The sequence below is a fragment of the Eleutherodactylus coqui genome, chromosome 5 (genome assembly GCF_035609145.1).
Source record: "Eleutherodactylus coqui strain aEleCoq1 chromosome 5, aEleCoq1.hap1, whole genome shotgun sequence".
Taxonomy (NCBI): Eukaryota; Metazoa; Chordata; class Amphibia; order Anura; family Eleutherodactylidae; genus Eleutherodactylus; species Eleutherodactylus coqui.
In genome coordinates, this window is record NC_089841.1 from 40,258,166 (window position 1) to 40,284,418 (window position 26,253).

The 26,253-nt window shown below is 47.7% G+C and overlaps 1 protein-coding gene across 1 annotated transcript in view; it reads right to left on the minus strand.

Annotated features, from left to right (window-relative positions):
- LOC136629090 (uncharacterized) overlaps positions 1-26,253 on the minus strand; it is a 246,265-nt gene that overhangs the window by 25,876 nt on the left and 194,136 nt on the right. The window contains exon 16 of the mRNA XM_066605210.1: positions 5,935-6,035. Within this exon, the coding sequence (XP_066461307.1) occupies positions 5,935-6,035 (101 nt within the window). The remainder of the gene's footprint in view (positions 1-5,934; positions 6,036-26,253) is intronic.

Consider the following 26,253-nt stretch of genomic DNA (forward strand, 5'->3'; position numbering starts at 1 on the left):
ACCGTGGCCTCAACCGCCATGCTGTCAAACATAGTGTGGACAAACTTGGGTGGTAGAAGTGTCCTTGGGAGAGGAGGTCTTTTCGCAGGGGACGGCGCCAGGGAGCGTCTGCCAGCAGGTTGACAAGCTCCGTGTACCATGCTCTCCAAGGCCAGTCTGGAGCTATGAGAATCACTGGTAGCCCTTCCTTCCTGATTCTCCTGAGTAGCCGGAGAATGAGAGGCACCAGAGGAACCACATAGGTGAAGTAAAATCCCGTCCATGGAGCCATCAGCACATCTGCTGCTTGTGCTCTAGAATTCCTTGATCTGGCCAAATAGACTGGGAGCTTCTGATTGAAGCAAGACGCCATCAGATCTACGTCTGGCTGACCCCATTTCCGACACGCGTCCTGAAAAATCTCAGGATGCAGATCCCACTCCGCTAGATCTACCGACTTCCGACTGAGGAAATCGGCTACCTAATTCTGTACTCTCAGAATGAAAACTGCTGAGATCGCAGGGAGATGATCCTCGCCCCATTACAGAATCCTCTCCACCTCCGCCATGACACTTCTGCTGCGGGTTCCACCCTGATGATTTATGTACGCGATGATGGTCGCGTTGTCTGACTGGATCCATACCGGAGTTCCCGTCACCTGAAGCGCAAAGTGCTGCAGAGCACGGAATATTGCCCACAGCTCCAACACGTTGATTGGGAGACCAGATTCCTGCCTGGACCAGGTCCCCTGTGTCACTAGGTTCCACAGTGTACAGCCCCAGTCTGTCAAACTGGCATCCGTGGTAAGAAGTTGCCACTGTAGGGGCAGGAACGACTTGCCCAGTTGAATGCGCGAAGAATCTAGCCACCATTGGAGGGAGCGCTGTGTCCTCAATGGAACCCTTATCTTCCAATCGAGGGAGTGCACCGATCTGCGCATCTCGACAGTATAGTCCACTGCAGAGGGTGGGCATTGAACTGGGCGAAAGGAATCGCCTCCAAGGAAGAGACCATCAGACCCAGAACCCTTATACTGTGCCAGATCGATACTGGGTGTCGGGACAACAGAGAGCGCACCTGCTCCTGGAGAAGTCAGCGCTTTGCTGCCAGAAGGACCACTTGGCCCTGAAAAGTGTCGAAACACATCCCCAAATATTCCATACGTTGTGACGGTATGAACGAAGACTTCCAGTGGTTGATGACCCATTCGAATCTGGTCAATGTATCAATTGTGATGCACAGGCTCTCCAGGTTCTCCTGCTGGGTTGGGTCCTTCACCATGATATCGTCCAAATATGGTATGACGGCAATCCCCCTGGAATGCAGAATCGCCATCACCACTGCCAGGACCTTCATGAAGACCCTGGGAGCCATCGACAATCTAAACGGCAAGGCTGCAAACTGAAAATGATTCGCCTGATCTGCAAATCGAAGAAAACGCTGGTGCGCCAGGCGGATGAGAACATGCAAATATGCGTCCCTGATGTCTATTGAGGCGAGGAACTCCACTGATTCCATGGATGCAATGACTGCCCACATCGATTACATGCGGAAATGCACTCTCACAAAACGATGGAACTGTCTTTCCTGCGGACCACAAAAAGGTTAGAGAAAAACCTGTAAAAACGCTGAGCGGGTGGAACCTGCACAATCACACCCTGGGTATACAGGTCGTGGATGGCTTGAATGAAGGCATCGTCCCTCCCTGGATCCTTACGGGTTCTGGAGCGGAAGAAGTGATCGTGTGCATAGGCCAAAAGCTCGATGGTATAACCTTTGGATACGACCTCCCGTATCCAGGTGTCTGTGACTTGAGCCTGCCAGACCCTCACTGAACTGGGAAAGCCCCCGCCCCCCCACTTTGTCTGAGACAGGTGGGGGCTGTTCCTCATGTAGAAGGCTTGTTCCTGGGGTTCTTCGTGGACTGAGGGCACGACTGCCAGGATGGCCTAGGCTTGAACGATGGCCCTTTCTTTTGCTCCTGCTCCTGAGGGGCCTTCCTGCCCTCTGACCTGTGAGGGTTCATTCGGCGAAAGTAACAAAAATGAAAACTTCTATGCTGTGAGGCCGTTGCTTATTTGGGATGATTCTGTGGTAGATGAGAACTTTTTCTCCCCGTGGCTTCCGAAATTAGCTCATTCAACTTGGAGCAGAAAAGGCGCCAAGTTGACCCCTTGGAGGAAGCATCCGCATCCCAAGACTTTAACCATAGAATCCGGCGTTATGCACTGAGGCAGCGAAAGCCTGTGCTACCAGCTTGGCCACATCCACAGAAGCTTCACAGAGAAACATGCCCGCCTACTCAATCTGTTGCACCATGTCCGCCAGATCCCCCAGAGCAGCTCCCATGAGGATTCCCCCGTGTAACTGCTTCCCCCAATCTGTGACGGCCTTACTGACCCACGAATTTGGCCAAAGACTCCAGCCTTCGATCTCGGGCATACCTGAGAAGAAGAAGCATCCGCCGTGGGTAGAACTGTGTGTTTTGCCAAGCAGGAAACAGGTGGATTGACCACTTGTGAAGATGACGACTTCTCCACCAGATCTTGTGGAAAAGGATACAGAACATCCAAATAACCCAATTTGGAAAAGCGTTTGTTAGGAACTTTCCATTCCTTACACAAAACTTTGTCAAAGTCCTTATGGGGAGGAAATGTACTCTGAGTGCGCCTGGGATGCCTGAAAGAGAGGGACATCTCCGGCACTTCAGGCCCCTGCTCAGTGAGCTGGAAAGTTTCTTGTACCGCCACCATCAAGCTTTCCATCTTCGTGGAAAGTCAGGGAGCCTGCTCCTCCTCCACTTCGGAACAGAGGATTCTGACAACTCCCCTTCCGAACTACTATCCTAGACGACCGCTGCGACCTCGTACCTGAGGAACGCAAAAGCGACGAGGAGTACGGTGACCGAGAGGACAACCGCGAGCTGGAGGGCAAACTCTGCTTTTGTCACATCGCAAGCCATCCCTGACCTCATCATGGATACCGGAAGCGTCCTGGGAGACCAAAGCCCCACGGATCCTGTCTATCCAGAATCACAGCAGATGCCCAGGTGAGGTCAGACACCGCAAGAGACAGGGAGCATGCCCATTCTGGTTCAACAGCAGGTGAAGGCTGAATGGGGGAGGGGGGAGCCTGACGATTGCACAGCCACCTGTTTTGCAGGGGGACAGTCTTTACAAAAAGGCTCAACCTGTTAGCATGTGAACTTCGTATTACAGCGAGACCAAGCATAATGTGTAACTGATGCTGGGAATTCACAGGAATAACTGCAAATGCACGTTCAATGCCAAACTATTGTGCATTCCATCTGCAGGAGGGGTAATGCAGCAGGGGAGCTGGCTGCCAGGCAGAGCTTACCCTTGGCCCAGATGTGAGCCAAAGGGCGCAGAGGCCATAGTCCCATCCACCGCTGATAAGCTCCTGAGGACAGCTGCCAAGATTGAGCAAGAAGGGAGGCTTTGAAAGGGGCGCGCTATCTCCATGGAGCCACACCTCCTCCCTTATTATTCCCTGAGGGTGTTTCACCCATTATCCCTCCTCTCAGCCCTGGCAGCATTGTTACCCCACTCTGTATATACTTCGGAGAGTGGGGCAGTGAATAGAGGCAGGCTGCTTCCACTGAAAACCCTGCACCCTCTGCATCATGCAAAGGGGCACGATCCTCAAGCCAAGGTCACGCCCCCACCCTGTGTGAGGTGGCTGAAGCCTGCCGCTCCCGACGCCGCTGAAATTGCGCAATTCCGGGGGTGCGACTGTCATATTGAGCTCTTGGGTGGACCAAGGAACGGGGTGGGTGAAGCCTGTCGCGCCAGACGCTGCTGAAACCACACCCCATCTGCCAACCAAACCCCCTCTGCCAGTGAAAAAACACCCCCTTTTTGTAGAGGCCATTCCCACTCCCGGAAATCATCGCTAGCAATCATCGCTCTGGATCCAGCGCGCACCACCGCCGCTCCATGAGGCCCTCCTTGCCCCTGATCTCTGCAGCTGCCCCCAGCAAGGACTCCCAAAGACAACTACCACCCTAGGTATTCCCGCTGGAGCCCACCGCTGTCTCAGGACCGGGGAGGGGTGGGTAAATGTAGGGCGAGCAAAAAAATTAAGGGAGTGCCCAGAACCCTGTGTAGCTGCTTCCCCAAAATGGAAGCAGTGCGCAGCACAGCTACACATGCACCTCCAGACAGACAGGGGAAAGACCGAGAGGGAAGACGAATGGAGAGGGGGGAGAGAGAAAAGGGGGGGGGGGGTTGGGGGAGAGACATACTCACCGGGGGGGGGGGGGGGGGGTGTAGGGGGAGAGACATACTCACCTCTGTCCTTAAATCCAACTCCTGGAGGATGGCAGCTCCCCAGCTCCAGCAGAGCCTTCCCCTCAACATTGTCTACTCCCACAAGGGGGGCTCTAGCTGGCAGGCCACATGCAGGAACCCTGGATATGCCTCCTTTTTTTCTGAGGGGGGGGGTCGGGCAGGCAATAGTCGGAACCACTCCTGAACTATTTGACCTCCTCGGTTTGGGTTAACGGTGAGAAACCTGCCTCCACGTTAGCCCTGGCCCATCCATTCAGCCCTTATGGACGAGACCGTCCCCCTCCTTTGACACTAAGCTTTAAACTGATTAGCCTGGTGTCGGCAGGAGGGAATATAGCCAGTGGGCGGAGCTAACACTTTTGTGCTTAGTGTCACCTCCTACTGGCAGTAGCTATATCCCACAGTCTTTGCTGTGTCCCCCAATGACACGGCCAAGAAATCTAATCTCCTTTAAGAGGGCCTGTTGTCTTTAAGACATCATTGGGTCATGCTGACCTTTTAGAAGCCCTCATTTAATTATAACATAGAACAAGTTCGTGGAATATTAGAGACACACTGACTATCCAAGATTGGTTTGGCTCGCCTACGATTATGGTCACAAGAAACCTCCTGTTTACAATTAATGGTGTGTGTAATGGTCATTTATCGTGTTTGTATTGTGAAAGAGCACCAGATGTTGGACATCTTTTGCAAAGTCCTGATTCCAACACACATAGACCATTTCTGAGCCTGGGAAGATTATTTCACTGCCAAGAATGTATTCAGTCATATGTCTTGATTTTGGCATACTTTTGAGAAAACATTTTTCTATACATTTTGTATTAGCAGAGAGCTGTTCTTCCCTTTGGCTAAGCTCAGCATTTGTCGTCTGGTTTATTGAAGCCACGTGGCTGTATACGACTCTCATTTTAACTCTACCTGATTTGAAGAATTTATTTAAAGGGGTTGTCCCGCGGCAGCAAGTGGGTCTATACACTTCTGTATGGCCATATTAATGCACTTTGTAATGTACATCGTGCATTAATTATGAGCCATACAGAAGTTATCAAAAGTTTTTCACTTACCTGCTCCGTTGCTAGCGTCCTCGTTCCCATGGAGCCGACTAATTTTCGCCATCTGATGGCCAAATTAGCCGCGCTTGCGCAGTCCGGGTCTTCTGCTTTCTTCAATGGGGCTCCGTGTAGCTCCGCCCCGTCACGTGCCGATTCCAGCCAATCAGGAGGCTGGAATCGGCAATGGACCGCACAGAAGCCCTGCGGTCCACCGAGGGAGAAGATGCCGGCGGCCATCTTCAGCCGGTAAGTAAGAAGTCACCGGAGCGCGGGGATTCAGGTAAGCGCTGTGCGGATTTTTCTTTAGGTCCCTGCATCGGGGTTGTCTCGCGCCGAACGGGGGGGGGGGGGTTGAAAAAAAAAAAACCCGTTTCGGCGCGGGACAACCCCTTTAACATTACCGTAGATGAGAATGATGCAATGTGGCATTATTAGAATCTTTCCCCTCTCTAGTGACATCATCTATTACCATAGATGAGACCTTTTATACCACCAGAATGATGTAATGTGACATCATCAGAATCTTCCCCCCTCTCCAGTAAGATCATCTGTTATTACCATAGGTAAGAAGGATGTAATGTGACATCTCTCACCTCTCCAGTAAACTGGAAGATTATCTCTAGAGTGAAACTTAATATTCTCCCCGCCATCTTGTTCCAGTACTTCTCCATCCTTGATCCTATTGTGTAAGCACCTGAAGAGAAATGTGAATCAATACTAAAAACCACAAAAGTTCCAAATAAGAATATACAATTACAGGAGTTACGGAGGAGAAATAAAGTTACGGAGGATAATAAAGTGTAGATTTTCTCTACTCTTCAGACCGGTTTCACACGAGCGTGAAAATCGCGGAAGATTTGTGCGTTTTGTTGTCGCAAAGTCTGAGAAACAGATATTACTCGGACTTTCGGTCAAATTTGTTATAAAATGATAGCAGCTGCTGGAAATCAATGAGACATCAAACTCAGCCTGGTGTAATCAGAATGATCTCAGCTTTATGTTAGCATATAGCAAACTTTACAGTTGTTAATTTAAAGTGTGCCATCTAGCCAATAAACAAGCGTTGAAGGTTGTAGAAGATTGTAGAACATTAATTCTGGTGTTCTAAGCCTACCACAAAACGTCACTTTCCAAGTATAGCTTTCGTTATTGTTAGAGAAATCTAATCTCTTTAAGAAGGCCTGCATATGCCTCGCATAAGTGTGAAAATACACGTTGGCGAGCGTGATATCACGCTCACCTGTGTGTAGGTAACCACACTTGTATGGATTGGAACATAAACTGAATATCTGGTCAGGGCAGTTCCTCTATGTTTTAGGATGTTAGGTCTTCCCATGATCACTACATCCAATCACTAGCCACAATGGTGATGTCACTATGTACAACATGTGACCACTGTGACACTGTAGATACATGACATACACACTAGTATTGTGGTGACCCGGAGGGTTTACTTAGGACAAGAGGCCCACGCGGAGGAGCTGGGAGGGTAAAACTGTCACAGGTCACATGGCACTCACCAGTCTCCTTCCAAGAGGGCTACACATGACCTTGGCTCAAGTACCACTAGGCCGCTTCCGGACACCCCTAGGATAGGGAGGGCCAATAAACATTTAGTGAGATTTTAAGTTGTCACGGGTGACGCCACCGTTCCCTTTCCCACCAGTATAAGATGTCGGCGGTAATAAGTAGAGTCCACACATTGTTGACTTTTTAATACCTTAGTCCCTGGGAATGGTCAGGGCCTGGGAAAACTTCACTCTAGTAACTGGAACACGTCACAAAAGTACACTAATACACCAATGCAGGCAACACAGAGCAAAAGGTCTGAGAGGAACTCAGGATGATGCTGGTCCTACAATCCTTCGGACTTGTACGGAACCGCTCCTGGAAGGAGTATACTCAGGATAACAGTGGCCCGACAGTCCTAGTTATCTGTCTGGGACCACCCCTGGAAAAAAGAAGAGACAGACTCTCCACAGATATTCCCTGGACACAATACCTCTGCACGGTGGTCTGGGCTAGTCTTTGTACTCACTCTCTCTCACTCACTACTGGCTCCTCGCATTGAGGTCCTGAAGATACCTTTATTCCTCTTCCATACTCCTCACCACATGAGGGTTGAGCGTACCCCCATGTGGCTGGCAATTCCAAGAACTCAGAGAACACTCAGGGAAAACCCAGAGAGACAGACACACCAACAGACAGACCCTCACAACTTCCAAATCACTCACATTTATAGACTCAAACATACAACATGACATGAGATGGATACATTTACAGACATAAACTCTTCACTCACTGCAGCTGTGCAATACACATAACAAATGACTAGACAGTTTTTGCACAGTGCATCCACATGATACATTACTTGCATGACATTTATGGAGGGGCCAAGAATATATGTTCTGGGCCACTACAGTATTACCACTGTCATCAACTGTCAGGACTGGCAGCTCTCGGGGTCTCTGTGCCCGCACTGCCGAACTTACAACCCGGGCTGCTGGAGTGTGGCGCAGGGTTCTGGTGATCTCCCCTGGCGGCCGTAACTCGGGTCACCGCCAGTTGCTAGGGACGCAGCGGTGCCGCCCCGTGCCGTGTTCCCATTACCATGACTACCGGGCGTGCTTCCTTGGTCTCTGTCTGTTCAGCAAGGCTAGGATGGGTTTTCCCAGCATCTCCATGATTGGGTCCTGCTGCTGTCAGGCTCCCTGCCCCAATCAGCTGCTGGGGCGGGAGTTCTGACAGCATTTAAATGTTTCTATTTCCTTCCTGCATTGCCAGTGTATGTTTTGTCTCAAGCTACATCCGCGTACCTTTGGATTGATGCCCTGTTGTGACTACTTGCTCTGAACCCGACTTCGTCTGACCCTTTTGTACTGCGATCTCTCCAGTTGCCGATCTGGATTGCCTGACCTGCCTTGTGTTTTGTTTGTGACCCGTATTTGTCTGTAAGTCTGACTTCTGCCCCACATCCTTAGCTAGCCTAGGGACTGTCGCCCAGTTGTTGCCCCAGGGCTTAGCCTGGGGGACAAGTAGGTAGGGTCAGGGGTTGTGGGTAGGGATAATAATAATAATAATCTTTATTTGTATAGCGCCAACTTATTCCGCAGCGCTTAGGAATAGGGACTTCCAGTACCCGGACCCCGGCCCTTGACATGAACACTGATAACACTTCAGCTCAAATGAGGTTTTGTCAAGCACAAGCAGCATGTGATGTCATCTCATATATAATAATAATCTTTATTTGTATAGCGCCAACTTATTCCGCGGCGCTTTCAAGCATGGATAAATGCAAAACAATACAACAATTACAATGTGAGGTACATTGGGTTTGGCACAAATGGGGTGAGGGTGGTACAGGAGGTGCAGGGTTGGGGGGGGGAGGCATTGGGAGCACAGGCAATAGGGAATTTCATGTGCAGATCAATTATTAGAAGGCAAACGGGGTGGGGCACCATAGGGAGGGGCAGGGGACTAGGTCAGGAGATTTTGTATGCTTCCATGTTCCCTGAAGAGGTGCGTTTTTAAGGCACGTCTGGAATTTCGTGCATCGGGAATTGTCCGGATGCCTTGGGGTAGAGCGTTCCAGAGGATGGGTGCTGCTCTGGTGAAGTCCTGTAGGCGAGCATGAGAGGTTCGTATTACAGGGGCGTTTAGTCTGAGTGTGTTAGCCGATCGGAGTGAGCGGGCTGGGTGGTGTACTGACAGGAGGGAGGCGATGTATGCTGGCGCAGCGCCATGCAGAGCTTTGTGAGTGAGGTAGAGGAGTTTAAATTTAGTTCTGCAGTGGATGGGCAGCCAATGCAGCGACTGGCATAATGCAGAGGCGTCTGAGTAACGACTGGATAGAAAAATGAGCCTAGCTGCTGCGTTTAGTATGGATTGGAGTGGAGCGAGTCTAGTGCGGGGGAGGCCAATGAGTAGCGAGTTGCAGTAGTCAAGCCGGAAGTGGATGAGGGCAACCGCGAGTGTCTTTAGCGTGTTCATGGTTAGGAACGAACGTATTTTAGCAATATTTTTTAGGTGCATGTGGCATGTTTGGGCCAGAGATTGGATATGGGGGGTAAAGGAGAGGTCAGAGTCCAGTGTGACACCAAGGCATCGGGCATGCTGTCTGGGGGTTATGATGGTGCCAGACACTGGAATGGAGATGTTGAGGGGAGGTCGGTTGGAAGGTGGAAAGACAAGGAGGTCAGTTTTAGAGAGGTTTAGTTTGAGAAAAAGGGAGGACATATTGTTAGAAACAGCGGACAGACAGTCGGTGATATTTTGGAGGAATGGTCCAGAGATCTCACGAGAGGAGGTGTATAGTTGGGTGTCATCAGCATAGAGATGGTATTGGAGGCCAAATTTGTGGATGGTTTATCAAATTGGGGCAGTATAGATAGAGAAGAGAAGGGGACCAAGGACCGAGCCCTGGGGTACCCCAACAGCGAGAGGAAGTGGAGCGGAGATAGAAACAGCAAAGGAAACACTGAAAGAGCGGTCAGAGAGGTAGGAAGAGAACCAGGAGAGAGCAGTGTCCTTTAGACTAATAGAGCGGAGCATAGTGAGAAGGAGGTTATGGTCGACAGTGTCAAATGCAGCAGACAGGTCAAGGAGGATTAGTAGGGAGTAGTCACCTCTCAACTTTGCAGTCATCAGGTCGTTTGTTACTTTTGTAGGGGCAGTTTCGGTCGAGTGTAGAGAGCGGAAACCAGATTGGAGGGGGTCGAGGAGTGAATTGTCAGAAAGAAAGCGTGTAAGGTGGGAGAAGACCAGGCGTTCTAGTAATTTGGAGATGAAGGGGAGGTTTGAGACTGGTCGGTAGTTGGCAGCATCAGTCGGGTCCAGGATTGTTTTTTTAAGCAGAGGGGATATAATGGAGTGCTTAAATGAGGAGGGGAAAGTACCAAAGGTTAGGGAGAGATTACAGATTGTGGTGAGGTGAGTAATGAGAGCTGGGGAAAGGGACCGGAGGAGGTGAGAGGGGAGAGGTTCGCTAGCGCAGGTGGTGGGGCGGGCAGCGGAAAGGAGCCTGGAGACTTCTTCCTCTGTCGTTGGTTCTAACGTAGATAGTGAGTAGGTGCTGGAGGCAGTGCTGATTAAACTGGGATTGGGGCTGACCATGCAGTTTTCAGAGATTTCTTTTCGAATGTTGTCGATTTTTTTTCTTTGAAATAGGCAGCTAGTTCTCCAGCAGTCAGGTCTGTCGCAGGGGCCTGTTCTTTGGTGCTGAGGAGGGAGTGAAAGGTCTCAAAGAGTTGTTTGGGATTGTGGGATAGTGAGGAGACAAGGGAGGTGAAATAAAGTTGCTTGGCAGGGTGAAGGGCTAGGTTATAAGTTTTAAGCATGAATTTGAAGTGGAGGAAGTCTGCTGGCAGCTTTGACTTTCTCCACAGCCGCTCGGCACACCTAGAGCACCGCCGGATGAAGCATGTTTGGGACGTGAGTCAAGGTTGCCGTGGTCTGCGTTTGACGGCTCGAGTCACGGGCGGTGCCGCTTCATCCAGGGCACGACTGAGGGTGGTGTGGTAGTGTTCGGCTGCCAGGTTAGGGCAGTAGAGGAGAGAGATAGGGAGGACTATCAATCGTCCAATCACAAGCTAGGTATCGACAGCATGTTATGTATTGCACATGCACGGAATTAGTCCATCAGAACATCTTTTGTTGATATTGCGTGGCTTCTGGGGATGGTGCATGCACTCTATTCATATCATGCCTATACTGGCAAGATAGTAAGGGGTAGCCTTAACCCTTTGCAATCCAATTTTGGATTCAGGGTTTCCTAGGGGGCTTTCTCTTTCTGCCATTATACAATGGCGCCATCTGCTGGCTAGAGACAGTACTGTGGTATGTGACATGCCGGAGAAGCCCCGACAACAGAGAGGACAGTAATATACAGTAAGAATATCCTGCCAGACGTCTTTCGGCATCAGATCTAATCAGAATGTTGAAAGACGTCAGACAGTGGATTGGAAAGAGTTAAGATTGGTTAAGAAGTTGTGCATGTGCTTTATAAGCACTTGGATGCTAAGTATCAAGTCACACAACAGCTATTTGATTAACAGGATCATTATGATTAATGCGAGGTGGGTCCTGCATCCGCTCAGCCTATGGAAGGTAATGTGGTTGTTTCAGTGATTGGTCTGTCTTTTGTGTATATATATATATATATATATATATATATATATATATATATATATATATATATGTCACTTCAATATATGCTTGATAAAGACCTATGACCTATAGCAGGTCGAAACGTCGCTGCATTTTTACTTCTGGGGAAAATAAAGAATATGATTTTACAATAGTGAAGATCCATTGAGTTCCTGAGTGCTGATCTACATCCTATTTCTGTTAGCACACAGCTAAGGCTCAAAACCAGAACACACAAACCCAGGCTTTATCACAAACGGCAGGATGAGACCAAACTGCTTAGACACCCAGACTAGGGGGGATGCCCGATATAGAAAGTGCAGGAACCAAAATGGAAGGAGACAAATAAAGGGAGCGCACACTGGCTTTATAAGAAGTCGGGCGAGAGAGTGCATGAACCCTACGGGCAGAAGCCTGGGAGCGAGCGGAGGAGAGGTGTGCAGAGCATGAATGCCAGCGATGCCTGACTGTAGCCTCAGCAGCGGCGGCGCGCAGTGATACGACTGTTTCTGTACGCTAATTGCAACTTGTAAGATCTATTTACAGAAACCAAACATCGTTCACCTCTAATCACATAAAACAGGGAGTCGTTCATAGATGAATGGCTGCCCGCTTACACAGCCAATGCCATTCAGTTTTTATGCATGCATGAATTGAGGGTCAAATGATAAGGGAACGAATTATCATTCGTTGTTCAGCTTTAGGGCGTGCACTAAAGGAACACTTACACGACCGTTTGTCGTTTGAACGAACACCTCAACGACTTTTCTTTCAAATGATGAGTGTTTACATGTAAAGATAATCATTTGAAATCCTCGCCATTTCCCTCCTTTGCTGGTTTGTTGGTAAAGTTTATATGTTAAGTGGACATTACTAACATAAGTGGACCATTGTTTTCTCCGATGGGCGTATGTATATGCAGAGAGTCTTTAGGCAGGCGGTTTTTAATTAGTGCAAAGAAAAAGCCACTGTCTATTGTAGCACTATGTGGATTGGCTTGTGAATGAGTCATTGTACTTAGCAGGCAAACAATCACCCCTTCCCTCAAGTTGTTTGAAGGACTGAACAACTGCTGTTTAAACCTAACAACAAGCAAGCAAACTAGGGTCTGTGTTTCTGCAGGCAGATACTCAGCAACCAACAAGTGAAAGAATAGTGCACTGTAAAACTACCCAACGTAGGTGTTGTTTAGTGAATCCTTACAGCCACAATCTGACCGGCAGTCACAGGCAACTTGGTAGAATAGATGAGCAAACAAGATTCTGCGTTAGTGTAGCAAAACAAGGCGAGATACCGTCAATAGTGTAGCAGAGCAGACTATGACAAACTAAATTTACATCTACCCATCTGCAGATTGCACCGGCTCCTTGCCCTTAATAACATTACTATTGCTGTATACATATATACAGGTCATATCGGACCAATGACTGCACTTTATTATCACTAATACAATAAGAAATGCCCACATTCATGTTTTACTACAGGCCAGAAGTCCTAGTGCCCTGATGACTGGGGGCCTGCAAACTTATATCTACTTCTACTACCAGGCTTATAGGATGAACTAGCTGGGAGGACGGGGCCCAGACTGCAGGATCTGTCATCCCCAATAATCCCACAGACCACAGAATAACATATTTGCAGCCGCTGACTGAGGAGAATCTGTAACTCCTCTCTGCTGTATTTAGTGGTTACTACTCACCTGGGCGGTTACCTGTAGGAGTCTCCTCTTCAAACTCCTGTTTGACTGTCACAATTGTTACTGTATCATCAATATTAGTCAGATCTTCATCCTGATACAAAAGCTGTGAGACAAATATTGTAAAAGTCAGCAGACTGTTGGAGAAGTCGTGTGGAAGGTTTTATACTACCAGAAATCATCATTAATCATCATAATGACCAAAAATGACCCGACAGGAGTAGTTATCTGAGCCACGTAACTGCAGATCTAGATGCCGGACATATATATTGGCGGCTCAATGACCCCTCAGGAACCTCACACACATGTATATCCGGCACGGCTAGAGACGCTGCACGTTGTCTCGGGGGAGGAGATCAGCGTCTACCAGACACATCCGCTGTTTGTCTCGGTGCACATAAACGAGCAGATAGATATAAATCCAACCTGTTGGCTCCTTATTCCCACCAGCAGTCTCCACCACCAGAAAACTGGGAGAAGATCCAGACAACATGTAATGTCTCTGGTCAGCGGTAATCCTGCCATCTCCACCGGCCTCATCACACAAGTAGAAGACATCTAATAAGACTGAAGACAAGAGCTTCACAGCCTTCTACAGATCAGAGGGACATCTCCATCTACCTGATGGTCCTGTGGAAGAAGAGGACGGGGACATCTCTCTGGTGGGCTTCTCTTACTGGATGGAACTGAAGGAAACACAGACAGACACTGAAGTCCTTCTTTACATACAGATAATAAAGTCCCCGTGTATTTAGTCCTGTCTATTACCTGGTGATGGGAGCGGCTGGTGGGTCTCCATCATGGCCTCCTTGTACAGATCCTTGTGTCCTTCTAAATACTCCCACTCCTCCATGGAGAAATAGACAGCGACATCCTGACACCTTATAGGAACCTGACAACACAATATACAGTCATTACCCAGAAGCCTCCAGTGCTGTTACTGTATAATGTCCCAGCATTCCCTGCAGCATCACCTCTCCAGTCAGCAGCTCAATCATCTTGTTGGTGAGTTCAAGAATCTTCTGTACATTGATGTCCTCATGTATCAGGTGGTGAGGTGGGGGCCTCGTGATTGGGCTCTGGGTTCTTCCCCATCCATCACACACAGGGGCCCGACAGTTATTACTAGAGGTCTTCTTCACTACTGTGTAATCCTGTATATGGGGAGACAGTAATAAATATCACTACAGACATTTCAAGAGTCCATAACATCTCCAGTCATGTCATCTGTAATGTGACATCATCAGACTTTCTCCCCTCTCCAGTCATATCATCAGTAACTACCATAGATAAGAATTGTCATAGAGAGACAATCCAGTCTCTGTTGCCAATTTGTCATGGATTAACTATTCTCACTGCTCTCGCCACTACCAACTTGTCATGGCAGAGCCTCAATTGATCATTCTAGCGGGATTGCATGTGCAATGTCGTTAGAATACAGGCAGATTTTTACCCAGCTTTCCCAGGCTTCTGCACGCATACAAAGTGAAAGCTCAAATAACCCCCTGACCTGGTATAGTGGATCCCACACTCTACAATACCCACACAATACCGCTGCAATCACCAGCCTTTACAGATAAACTGTAATCTAGACTTATGAATTATGAACACAGTCTTCAAAGTTATAATTTATTTTAAAATGGACAAGACTTGACTAATAAATTGCAGATTTATTCTGAAACAGACTAGCACTACAAATATTTAAGTATAGAACAATATACAGAAAATTATTGGAGTTACAATGGAGATAAGGTTATACAGGCATATACAACAACAGTATTGTAAAGTAAATAGGAAGAAAATAAAAGAAAGAAACCAGATTTGGGAAACAAGGTCCTGATTCGTGCAGAGTCACTGAAGCGAATAGGACAGCCTTAGGGCGCCCACCCACTAGCGTTTGCGTTTTCCGCGGGGAAAAAACGCAGCGTTTTCGCCGCGTTTCCCGCGATTTTTCCGTGCGTTTTTCGCGGCGTTTTCGCGGCTTTTCCATTAATTTCCATTGACTTTCATCGGTGCATTAGGAGAAAAATAAGGACACATATGCAACTGACAGTTCCTATGTTAAAAACGCAAGCGCAACGCAAAAAAAACGCCAGTGGACAGGAACACATGTTATCTCTATGCCTGTGCAGGAAAAACGCAAAACGCAAAACACAGGTAAAAAAACGCCAGTGGGTGCTCGCCCTCACGCTGAGACATATCTCTGAAGTCTGGCAATTTCGATAAGGTACCCATTCAGTTTTAAAGCCTCCACAGAACCACAACCCCACCGACCTTTTTCTGACATCATGAAGGCGGGTTGAATAAATGTGGAGATTATCTGTAGGAAACCCCGATTTAATATTTTGACCATATTTTCCCAGGAGGCGATACAACGAAGAAGATATGGCTGTCATGTTAAGCATCAGGAATTTACCTGTCCATAGATACTAAGCATGATAGGAGACAGATGATCCGCTATGCCTTTAGGCAATTCTGGGGGTCACACAGAGATGGGAGTAACTGCACCAGGTCCAAAGCGTCCTCTAAGTTCTGAAAATGTAGCTGACATTGAGCTGAGGCCTTCATGTAACCTATTATCTCCAATATTAAATTCTCCTTTGATAGGGGCACTAGCAGTCCCGATGCCTGAATGTCTAATAGAAATATCGGAGGTGTGGATCCTCACCAACAGGGGGGTAATTAGCATCCCCCTGCCACTAGCTAACCTTTTTGCCATCATGATTAAAAGACTTCCTGAGGAAGAATGCATATCAGCGATGTGAGAAGAGGAAGGGCTGGGGGGACAAGGGGGAAGGATGTCAGCTCAACTTTCCTAGTGTCCTGAACGGCAGCTGATTGATACTTGACAGCGGGTGGACACTTTATCAATATCTTTATACCACACCATAGATAAGAATGATGCAATGTGACATCATCAGAATCTCTCACCTCTCCAGTAAGCTGAAAGATTATTTCTCGAGTGAGATTTAATACACTCTCTGCCAACCTATTCCTGTCTTCCTTCATCCTTGATGGGTCAATCAGGAATATTCTGTTGTATAGAAGATATCAAAAGATGTTCGTATAGTGAAGAAACCTGAAGACAGAAGAAGATGAGCAAATGTGAGAGCTACAGAAATGTAAAACACAACAATACCTCAAGATAAGTAAAACATTAGCCATCCTGCACCATAATATTATGTACCGGTCCCCCCCCCCCCCCCCCTCTGCGCCATAATAGTATGTAGCACTCTCCCCCTGGGCCATAATAGTGTGTATCACTCCCCCCTGGGCCTTAATGGTGTGTACCAATCCCCCCTGGGCCATAATAGTGTGTACCAATCCCCCCTGGGCCATAATAGTGTGTACCGATCCCCCCTTGGGCCATAATAGTGTGTACCAATCCCCCCTGGGCCATAATAGTGTGTACCAATCCCCCCTGGGCCATAATAGTGTGTACCGCTCCACCATGCGCCATATTAGTATGTACCGCTCCACCCTGCCCCATAATAGTATGTACCGCTCCACCCTGCGCCATATTAGTATGTACCGCTCCACCCTGCGCCATATTAGTATGTACCGCTCCACCCTGCGCCATATTAGTATTTACCGCTCCACCCTGCCCCATAATAGTATGTACCGCTCCACCCTGCCCCATAATAGTATGTACCGCTTAACCCTGCACCATAATAGTATGTGACGCTCCACCCTGCCCCATAATAGTATATACCGCTCCACCCTGCCCCATAATAGTATGTACCGCTCCTTCCTGCCCCATAATAGAATGTACCACTCCACCCTGCCCCGTAATAGTATGTACCACTCCACCCTGCCCCGTAATAGTATGTACCACTCCACCATGCCCCGTAATAGTATGTACCACTCCACCATGCCCCGTAATAGTATGTACCACCCCCCCTGTAGCATAATAGTATGTACCACTCCACCCTGTACCATAATAGTATGTACCACTCCACCCTGCACCATAATAGTATGTACCACTCCACCCTGCACCATAATAGTATGTACCACTCCACCCTGCTCCATAATAGTATGTACCACTCCACCCTGCTCCATAATAGTACGTACCACTCCACCCTGCCCCATAATAGCATGTACCGCTCCACCCTGCGCCATAATAGCATGTACCGCACCATCCTGCGCCATAATAGCATGTACCGCACCACCCTGCACTATAATAGTATGTACCGCTCCACCCTGCCCCATAATAGTATGTACCGCTCCACCCTGCCCCATAATAGTATGTACCGCTCCACCCTGCCCCATAATAGTATGTACCGCACCACCCTGCCCCATAATAGTATGTAACGCACCACCCTGCCCCATAATAGTATGTACCACTCCACCCTGCCCCATAATAATATGTACTGCTCCACCCTGCGCCATAATAGCATGTACCGCACCACCCTGCACTATAATAGTATGTACCGCTCCACCCTGCCCCATAATAGTATGTACCGCTCCACCCTGCCCCATAATAGTATGTACCGCTCCACTCTGCACCATAATAGTATGTACCGCTCCACCCTGCCCCATAATAGTGTGTACCGCTCCACCCTGCCCCATAATAGTATGTACCCCTCCACCCTGCCCCATAATAGTATGTACCCCTCCACCCTGCCCCATAATAGTATGTACCACACCACACTGCACCATAATAGTATGTACCGCTCCACCCTGCCCCATAATAGTATGTACCACTCCACCCTGCCCCATAATAGTATGTACCACTCCACTCTGCGCCATAATAAACCTTGGCTTGAAGGAATGCTGCCTTTCAATAGTTGGAGGTATTAGTCCAGTGATGGCGAACCTTTTAGAGACCGAGTGCCCACAACTGCAACTCAAAACCCACTTATTTACCGCAAAGTGCCAACACGTCAGGGGGCGGGGCTTATCACGACGTATAATTGTACCCCCGTCGTTCTAAAAAGGAAAGGGCGCTTCAAAATAGACAGCGTGTAGATTTTGACTGCTTTTTGGATGTGGAAATACTACAAAATGTCCTCAGCGGAAATTTCTGTGGAAAATTCTGCAGCATTTCCGCATCCAAAAAGCAGTCAAAATCTACACGCTGTCTATTTTGAAAGAGTCCTGCCCATTTCTGCCGCATGTAAACATACCCCAGCGGTAATAGTGACACCCCCCCAGCAGCCCCAGCGGTAATAGTGACCCCCACATCACAGCGGTCCCAGCGGTAACAGTGACCCCCCACAGCGATAATGGTGACCCCCACCACACAGCAGCCCCAGCGGTAATAGTGACCCCCCCCAAAGTGATAATAGTGACCCCCACCACACTACAGCCCTAGCGATAATAGTGACCCCCACGCCCCAGTGGTAATAGTGACACCCCCCCCCCCAGTGATAATAGTGCCCCCCCCCCCCCCCACACACACACACACACACACACATCACAGCAGCCCCAGCGGTGATAGTGACCCCCACCCCACAGCGGCCCCAGCGGTGATAGTGACCCCCACCCCACAGCGGCCCTAGCGGTAATAGTGACGCCCCCCCCCCCCCCCAGCAGCCCCCAGTGCATTAGGGACACCCCCCAGCGGCCCCCCAAGTGCATTAGTGACACCCCCAGTGCATTAGGGACACCCCACAGTGCCCCTCCCGAGACCCACATACTTACCTCCTCCTCCTCCCCCCTCTCTCCTCCTGGAAGCTCAGCTTCTCTTCTGGTCAGCGATGGTCCCGGCATGCATATTAACTTTTTCTTACCCACTTCTGCCTCAATAGGTAATTCCCAGCAACCTGATTGGTTGTTTGGTGAATCAGCCAACCCAAACAACCAATCAGGTTGCTGGGAATTGCTGATTGCTGCAGAAGTGGGGAAGAAAGTGTTTATATGCTCCCGGCACACACTCTGACACACACGCTGCTGGACGCCTCCCCCCCTCCCAGGGGAACCAAGTAGTAGGAGACGTCGGGGCAGTGGGGAGGGGGATTCCAGCTGCACAATGAAGTCAGTGTGTGCCGGGATCAGCGCGGCTAGCAGTGCCGTTTGTGAATGCCAGCAGGGGAGCCGCGGCCCCTGCTGGTATTCACAAGTGGTGAGCGGCCGATGGGGCGCGTGCCAGTAGGGAGGGCTCTGCGTGCCGCCTCTGGCACGCGTGCCATAGGTTCGCCACCACTGTATTAGTACATCTCCTTTATTTGCATATTACCCAGAAGAGCATGAATGGCCTCTTAAGTCTCCTCACTTACTGTCTAAGTGCTCTCCCTAAGGAGAAAATATAGCGTTTCTGACCCCCTGCTCTTAGCTATGGCATACAAAAAAATGAAACGCTTCAAAATTTAAAAGCACCCTACCCAATCAAGTGGAATAATACATATCACATGTTAAGGACAGGTCAACTGAAATTATATGCACCCAAAGAGTGCCAAAAAAAGAGGGAAAATAACAAAAAAACAAGTAAAATCCAAAACACTCCACTCTCTACTCTTCCCTGCTTTTCCCTAGATACTGCATTACGCTCAATAGGTAGAAAATAAAGCATTTTATAATTAAATTCATAAGACAAGAAAAAAAAAACAGTGGATCACTCGGCTCTCTCCTCCCTCTCCCACAGATCCCTTAGTCACTTCATTACTCTTGATAATTATAGAAATGTTTTATCTTGTATCTATTAAAAGTAGTGCAGTGTCTAGGGAGGATATAGGGGAGAGGGAGCAGAGAGCAGAGTGGTACTTTATTTAACTTTTTTTTTGGGGGGGGGGGGCTTTTTTTCTAAATTTCATTGTAAAAATGATTTATCTTATATCCAAGTGCAGATGGAAATCTGGTGTGCGACTCAAAATTCCAGAAAGCCTCCCTATGTAGCAATTTCTTTTTTCTATCACCTTCGCGGATAGCGTTAAGGACCCTTTCTATGCCAAAGTGTAGAAATGTGGAGAGATCAGGATTGTGCTTGGATATGACATGTTTGGCGGCTCCTGACGTGTGTTTCATCAACATTATGGATGTCCAAGATGTGCTCGAGAATCCTACGTTTCAGTTGCGCTTCCCACATATTTTGGACAACATAACTGGCATTTAATAAGGTAAATCACAAATTCACTATTGCAATTTATGTAAGAATTAGGGCTCCTTTCCACGGACGGATTTCGTTGCCCGCTGCTATTAGGTTCTATTGAAAGTAATAGCACAATGCTTACGGTGCGGAATTCCACCGCGGAATTCCGCACTGTAAAATCTCCCGTCCTCACCCGCGGCATGCTCTATTTGCCGCGGGTGTTCGTGCGGACTGCTTCCATTGCAGTCAATGGAAGCCGTCCGTCACGCTATCTTCCGCTGTAGCACAGCGGAAGATAGCGTGAAACCGCTTCCCTGCCTACCGCCATCCGTGTCATATGACACGGCCGGCGCGTCATGTGATGCTGTGGGCGCGTCACATGACGTTGCGGCGCGTCACGCGCTCTATTGCGCATGCGCGCCGAAGCGTCTTGCGGGACGTAGGACACCGGATCCGGAGGTAAGTACTGGGGTCTCTGGGGGGGGGGCGCCGTGACGGGCTCCGCCGCGGAATTCCACGGCGGAGCCCGTCACGGCCGTGTGAAGCCGGCCTTAATGTCAAAACAAGTGCCTTCTGTATCACTAAATCACTCCATGACAGATGTAACGTGCCATGTTCCACAGATGTTTTTACCACACTTATAGTTTCCATTATGATGTATCCACGCTTCTTCTGCAACATCATGTGTGAAGAGGCCTAGTGACTTCACAGATATGAAAAGTTTTGCCGTTTTGAAATGAAGAGGTGTATCAACATCCGTGGTGTCATTGTTATGACCGAGGAGGATTAAAGCACAAACAAGATTTCTATGATGAAGATCTCATGGTGAATATTTGAATTTGTCTACACCACAGCTGCTGCTTCTACATATTGAACCTGTGGATTTCTTTGGGGTTTGGATCCTGTCCTAAGCAAGCGTGCATCTATTCTGCCATTCCTTCCATGTTGGGAAGAGGTCTATCAAAATGGATTTATTCCGCAGATTCCGGAAATGACCTTTAAAATTGTTTATCACATCAGTTTTTTTTTCAAAAATCACGAAAATGTGAAAATGACTAAAAACGTAGTTTTTTTAATGAAATTCCTATAGGACGTTTTAATGTGTGAAAATGCAAACATACCTAACATTTACCACTTGGCTCCCCTTGAAATTTCCTCTTTTTAGATTTGCTTCAGTGTTCGTCTGTACAGTTTCAACATCCAACAATGGTGGGCGATCCCATGTGCAGTCCACTTTTCCTGATATCCCTTTTCCATCACTTTAATATCCTGATGAAAGCGCTCGCTGTGTTCTTCTGTAAAATCACCAAGATTGTCAGGGAAGTCATTTAGATGAACACGGTGAATTTTGACGCTCATGTTGCAACCAAGCAGTTTATAGGATTCCAACATCTCATTGACTAAACTGGTGTATTGTGCAGACTTTGTGTCCCCAATAAGTTTTGTACCACCTTTCTGAATGCAGTCCATGCTCGCACTTCGCACTCACTGATGGTTTTCTCGAATAGGTGGTCCACCATTAATTTTCATATTTTTGGCCTATAAAAATGTCAGCTTTGATTTTTTTCAGAAGTGATTGATGGAAACTTAACACCAAGGTACTGAACGCATTTACTGTCCCTGCTTAAATCTGGCACAAATTGCTTCATTAAGCCTTGTTTTATGTGTAACAGTTGCAACAGTATTTTCGAGGGATCACCCAGTGGAAGTGAAAGAATGTATTTTTTGCCAGGTGTGAACATATTTCTGTACCCACCTTGCTCTGGAGTCCCAATCACACACAAAGCAAGAAAATTTGGTGTAGCCTGCTTGTTGGATGAGCAATATTGCAACCACTTTGTAATCTCCAAATCCCCACACATAGAGCATTCATGAAGCTTGTACTACACACTTACCAGCAGAAAGGTAAAGTTTTCATATGTCTCTTTCACAGACTCAGGGTAGATTCAGACAACCGTATATCGGCTCGGTTTTCACACCGAGCCGATATACGATGTCCTCATCTGCAGGGGGAGGGGGGGGGGGATGGAAGAGCCAGGAGCAGGAACTGAGCTCCGGACCCCTCTCTGCCTCCTCTCCACCCCTGTGCACAATTTGCAATGAAAGGAGGCGGGACGGGGGCAGGGCTAAGTTGCAAGAATTAGCCCCGCCCCATCCCGCCTCTCACCATTGCAAATAGTGCGAAGGGGCGGAGAGGGGGTGGAGAGGAGGCAGAGAGGGGGCGGGAGCTCAGTTCCTGCTCCTGGCTCTTCCATCCTCCCCCCCCCCCCACCCTGCAGATGAGGACGACGTGTATCGGCTCGGCGTGAAAACCGAGCCGATATACGGTCGTCTGAATCCACCCTCAGAATGTGCTACTGGAATGGATGGATGTCAGTATTGTGTAAAAAAAAACACATTTTAAACTGGATTTGCTGGCAACTATGAACAATCTCCACTCTCCTGAATTGTAATTAATATTGAAGTATTTCATGACTGCCGGAATGTCTTGACAATATACCAAACCGCCTTCCTCAGCGAAAAGCTGAAGCAATTCTGCTTCTAAGTGTCTGTACGGAGAGAATCACGTATTAGGACACAGTAAATTCTTTTCATGAAGTCATGATCCTAACAATTCTAATGCATCTTTAGGTAACTTCAGATCACAGACCAAATCATTCAGTTGATGGTGGGTAAATGGCACTGGGGTGTCATCCTCCATACTGTCTGGTTTGTACATCCCATCACTTGTATCGCCGTCTGAATTGGTATCTGTTGGAGTCTTGATATTGGATGTGGATAGCACAGGGATGGCTTTACTATGGGGCACTGATCTCATATTGGGATACACAATGTTACACTTAGGGCTCCTGCACACTTGCGTTTTTTTCCCGCGATTGTCAATGGGACTTTTTAATGTTAAAAACGCATCACACAAAAATTGCAAAGCACCAACTTGCGATGCGTTTTTAACATTAGAAAGTCCCATTGGCAATCACGTTAAAAAAACGCAGTGATATCGCAGAGTTAAAAAAGCACAAGTGGGTGTGAGCCCTTACTGGTCCTGATATGGCCAACGATCTTCATTGTGCAGAAGTAGCACTCATCGTCACTGGGATTTCTTGGCTCATGCGGGGATTTCTTGGCTCATGCCACACCATGGGTACACCGAAATGCATTGATTCCCTTTTTCCACTTTTCCAGTTCCTCAATCCCTCCACACATGCACGGCATACTTTGCCCTGATCTGGTAGTTTAATCTCAAAGTATTGAAAATAAGCATTTTTCACGAAAGGCGTAATATTTTGCTTATCTTTTTCTGTTGTATAACAGCCACATATGTAGCAAAATATGTCTGGATGATTGACACAACCTCATAAAGCCATTGTACACGCCACGAAGAAACAACCGACCGGTCTCTATAAAGAAAGAAGGGAGAGGTGGCGTGAGGTACAAGTCATACTGCCAAGATTACTTTCTCTCATGTTTAGGAATTGTGAGTGCGGCAAATCTTGACACGATACAGATAAATCAATTTCATTTTCGTCATCAGCTATCTATTCATGTTTATCTATTCCTTGCACATTCATTCCATCCCTCCAGAGAACATTTTCACACGTTACAAACATTCTCATATATCAATGTCATTAAAAAAGTGTTTTGTTTTTTTTAATTTTCACCTTTTTGTGATTTAGGAAAAAAAAACTGACGTGATACGAAATTTCGAAGTTCATTTTTGGAATCTGCAGACAAAATCCATTGTGACGCACCTTTTTATTTCAAAACAACAAAACCTTACATATCTGTGAAATCAACTGTCGCCTAGCCTCTGGCACTCATGGGGTGTATATCATTTCAAATGATGTGCGCTTGACATGTGATGTGTATTATACCACTTGATTGGGTAGGGTGGCTTTCAAATTTTAGAATGTTTCATTTTTCAGTATGCCATGACTAGGAGCGGTAATGCTTGAAACGCGTAGGTGCCGTTGTGTGCAGCCACTACCTCTGTCCTTTTATGGATTAATAATAAAGCTGAACTTTTTAAGGAAGAGCTGAGATTTTTTATTCTATTGCTGGATCCCTCTATATCTCCGAGGGTCCATTGGAGCTTCCCTGTACGCTCTTCTAAGCAACTTTCAGGTTGAGAGCAACATTTGCAAGATTGGGTGAGCTGATTTTTCTTCTATTTTTTTTTAAACATACATGATACTCTACAATAAGTATTTCAGTGTATTATATATTCGATCAGATTACATGTATAAGCCTCAGGCTGGATTCAGACGAACGTATATCGGCTAGGTTTTCACGCCCAGTCAATATACGTCGTCTCTCTCTCTCTGCAGGGGGGGGAGCCTGGAAGAGCCAGGAGCAGGAACTGAGCTCCCGCCCCCTCTCTGCCTCCTCTCTGACCCTCTGCACTATTTGTAATGGGGAGAGGTGGGATGGGGGGGGGGGGGCAAAGCTAATTCTCGGAACTTAGCCCCACCCCCATCCCACCTCCTTTCATTGCAAATAGTGCAGAGGGGCGGAGAGGAGGCAGAGAGGGGGCGGGAGCTCAGTTTCTGCTCCTGGCTCTTCCTCACCCCCCTCCCTGCAGATGAGGACACCATATATCAGCTCTGCGTGAAAATTGAGCCGATATACGTTCGTCTGAATCCACCCTCATACTGGAAAAGTAGAAAGAAAATGGGCAAATATGAAAATTTCAAGTAAAAAAAAAAAACATATTAAAAAAAGACCTTTTCCACTTACAAAGTCCTATAATAAAACAATATATACTTGTTATTGGTATTGCCACGTTCATAAGCACCTGTAAAATATCATTTAAAAATATGGTTTATCCTGCACGGTGAATGTTGCCAAAATGATGTTTTCTTGGCCATTCCGCCTGCCAAAAAGCAATGAATATGATTAAAAAGTTAAATATAAATGTCACCAATAAAAACTTAAAGTTGTCACTCAAAAAACATTCACAAAGCTCTCATACAGCGGTGTGGAAGAAAAGTAGAAGTGGTCCCGACCTCTGAACTCAGCAACGCAAATATATTGTATTTTCATGAATAAAAACCTAAAACAATAGATAAAAAACATTATATCATTTGGGTTATTTTTAGAGATGAGCGAGTATACTCGCTAACGACAATTGCTCGAGTGAGCATTGCCTTTAGCGAGTATCTCCCCGCTTGAGACGAAAGGTTCGGGTGCCGGCGCAGGGGAGCGGTGAGTAACGGCTGTCAGCAGGAGGGAGCAGGGGGGAGAGAGGGAGAGAGAGATCTCCCCTCCGTTCCGCCCCGCTCTCCCCCGCAGCTCCCTGCCCGCCGCCGGCACCCGAACCTTCTGTCTTGAGCGGGCAGGTACTCGCTAAAGGCAATGCTCGCTCGAGCAATTGCCTTTAGCGAGTATACTCACTCATCTCTAGTTATTTTGGAAGCATTAATACTTGCAGAATAAAGCCATCGTGTCACTTATACCTCGGGGGTAAGGATGTGGAAGCAACAAAGTAAGGGCAGAGTTCTGTTTTATCACTTCGCCCTCAAAAAAGTTATTCAGTACTTTCTATGTTCTCCAAAGTGTTCGTTTTATAAAGAGGTCGTCCTCCAGAAAACAAGCTCTCCTCCGGCCGCAGTGGGGGAGAAAAACGTTACGACTCTTGAAACGTGGAAACGGAAAAAATGAACCCTCAGGGCTCCTTCACACTGGTGGGTAAATCGGGTGATTTTCTAGCACTGTGAGAGGGAGTGAAAACGCATGATGTGAAACCAATGAATGTCAATCGTTTCATTCTCATTTGCGAGGTTTTTACTCCAGCATGCCCATTCTTTTTGCGATATCGCCCATTGTTTCGAATAGGGGGCCGGGGTAAAAGACAGCAGCAGTAGGGGATTCCTTCAGCCCCGCAGGGATGTGAGCCCGTCACATCCAGGGGTTTAACCTTGTTCTCAATGGGGCCAGCGGTAGCAGCAAGCAGGGGCGTAACTATTGAGGATGCAGGGGATACGTTTGCACCTGAACACAGGAGCCTTAGGGGGCCCATAAGGCCTCTCCTCTCCATATAGGAAGCCC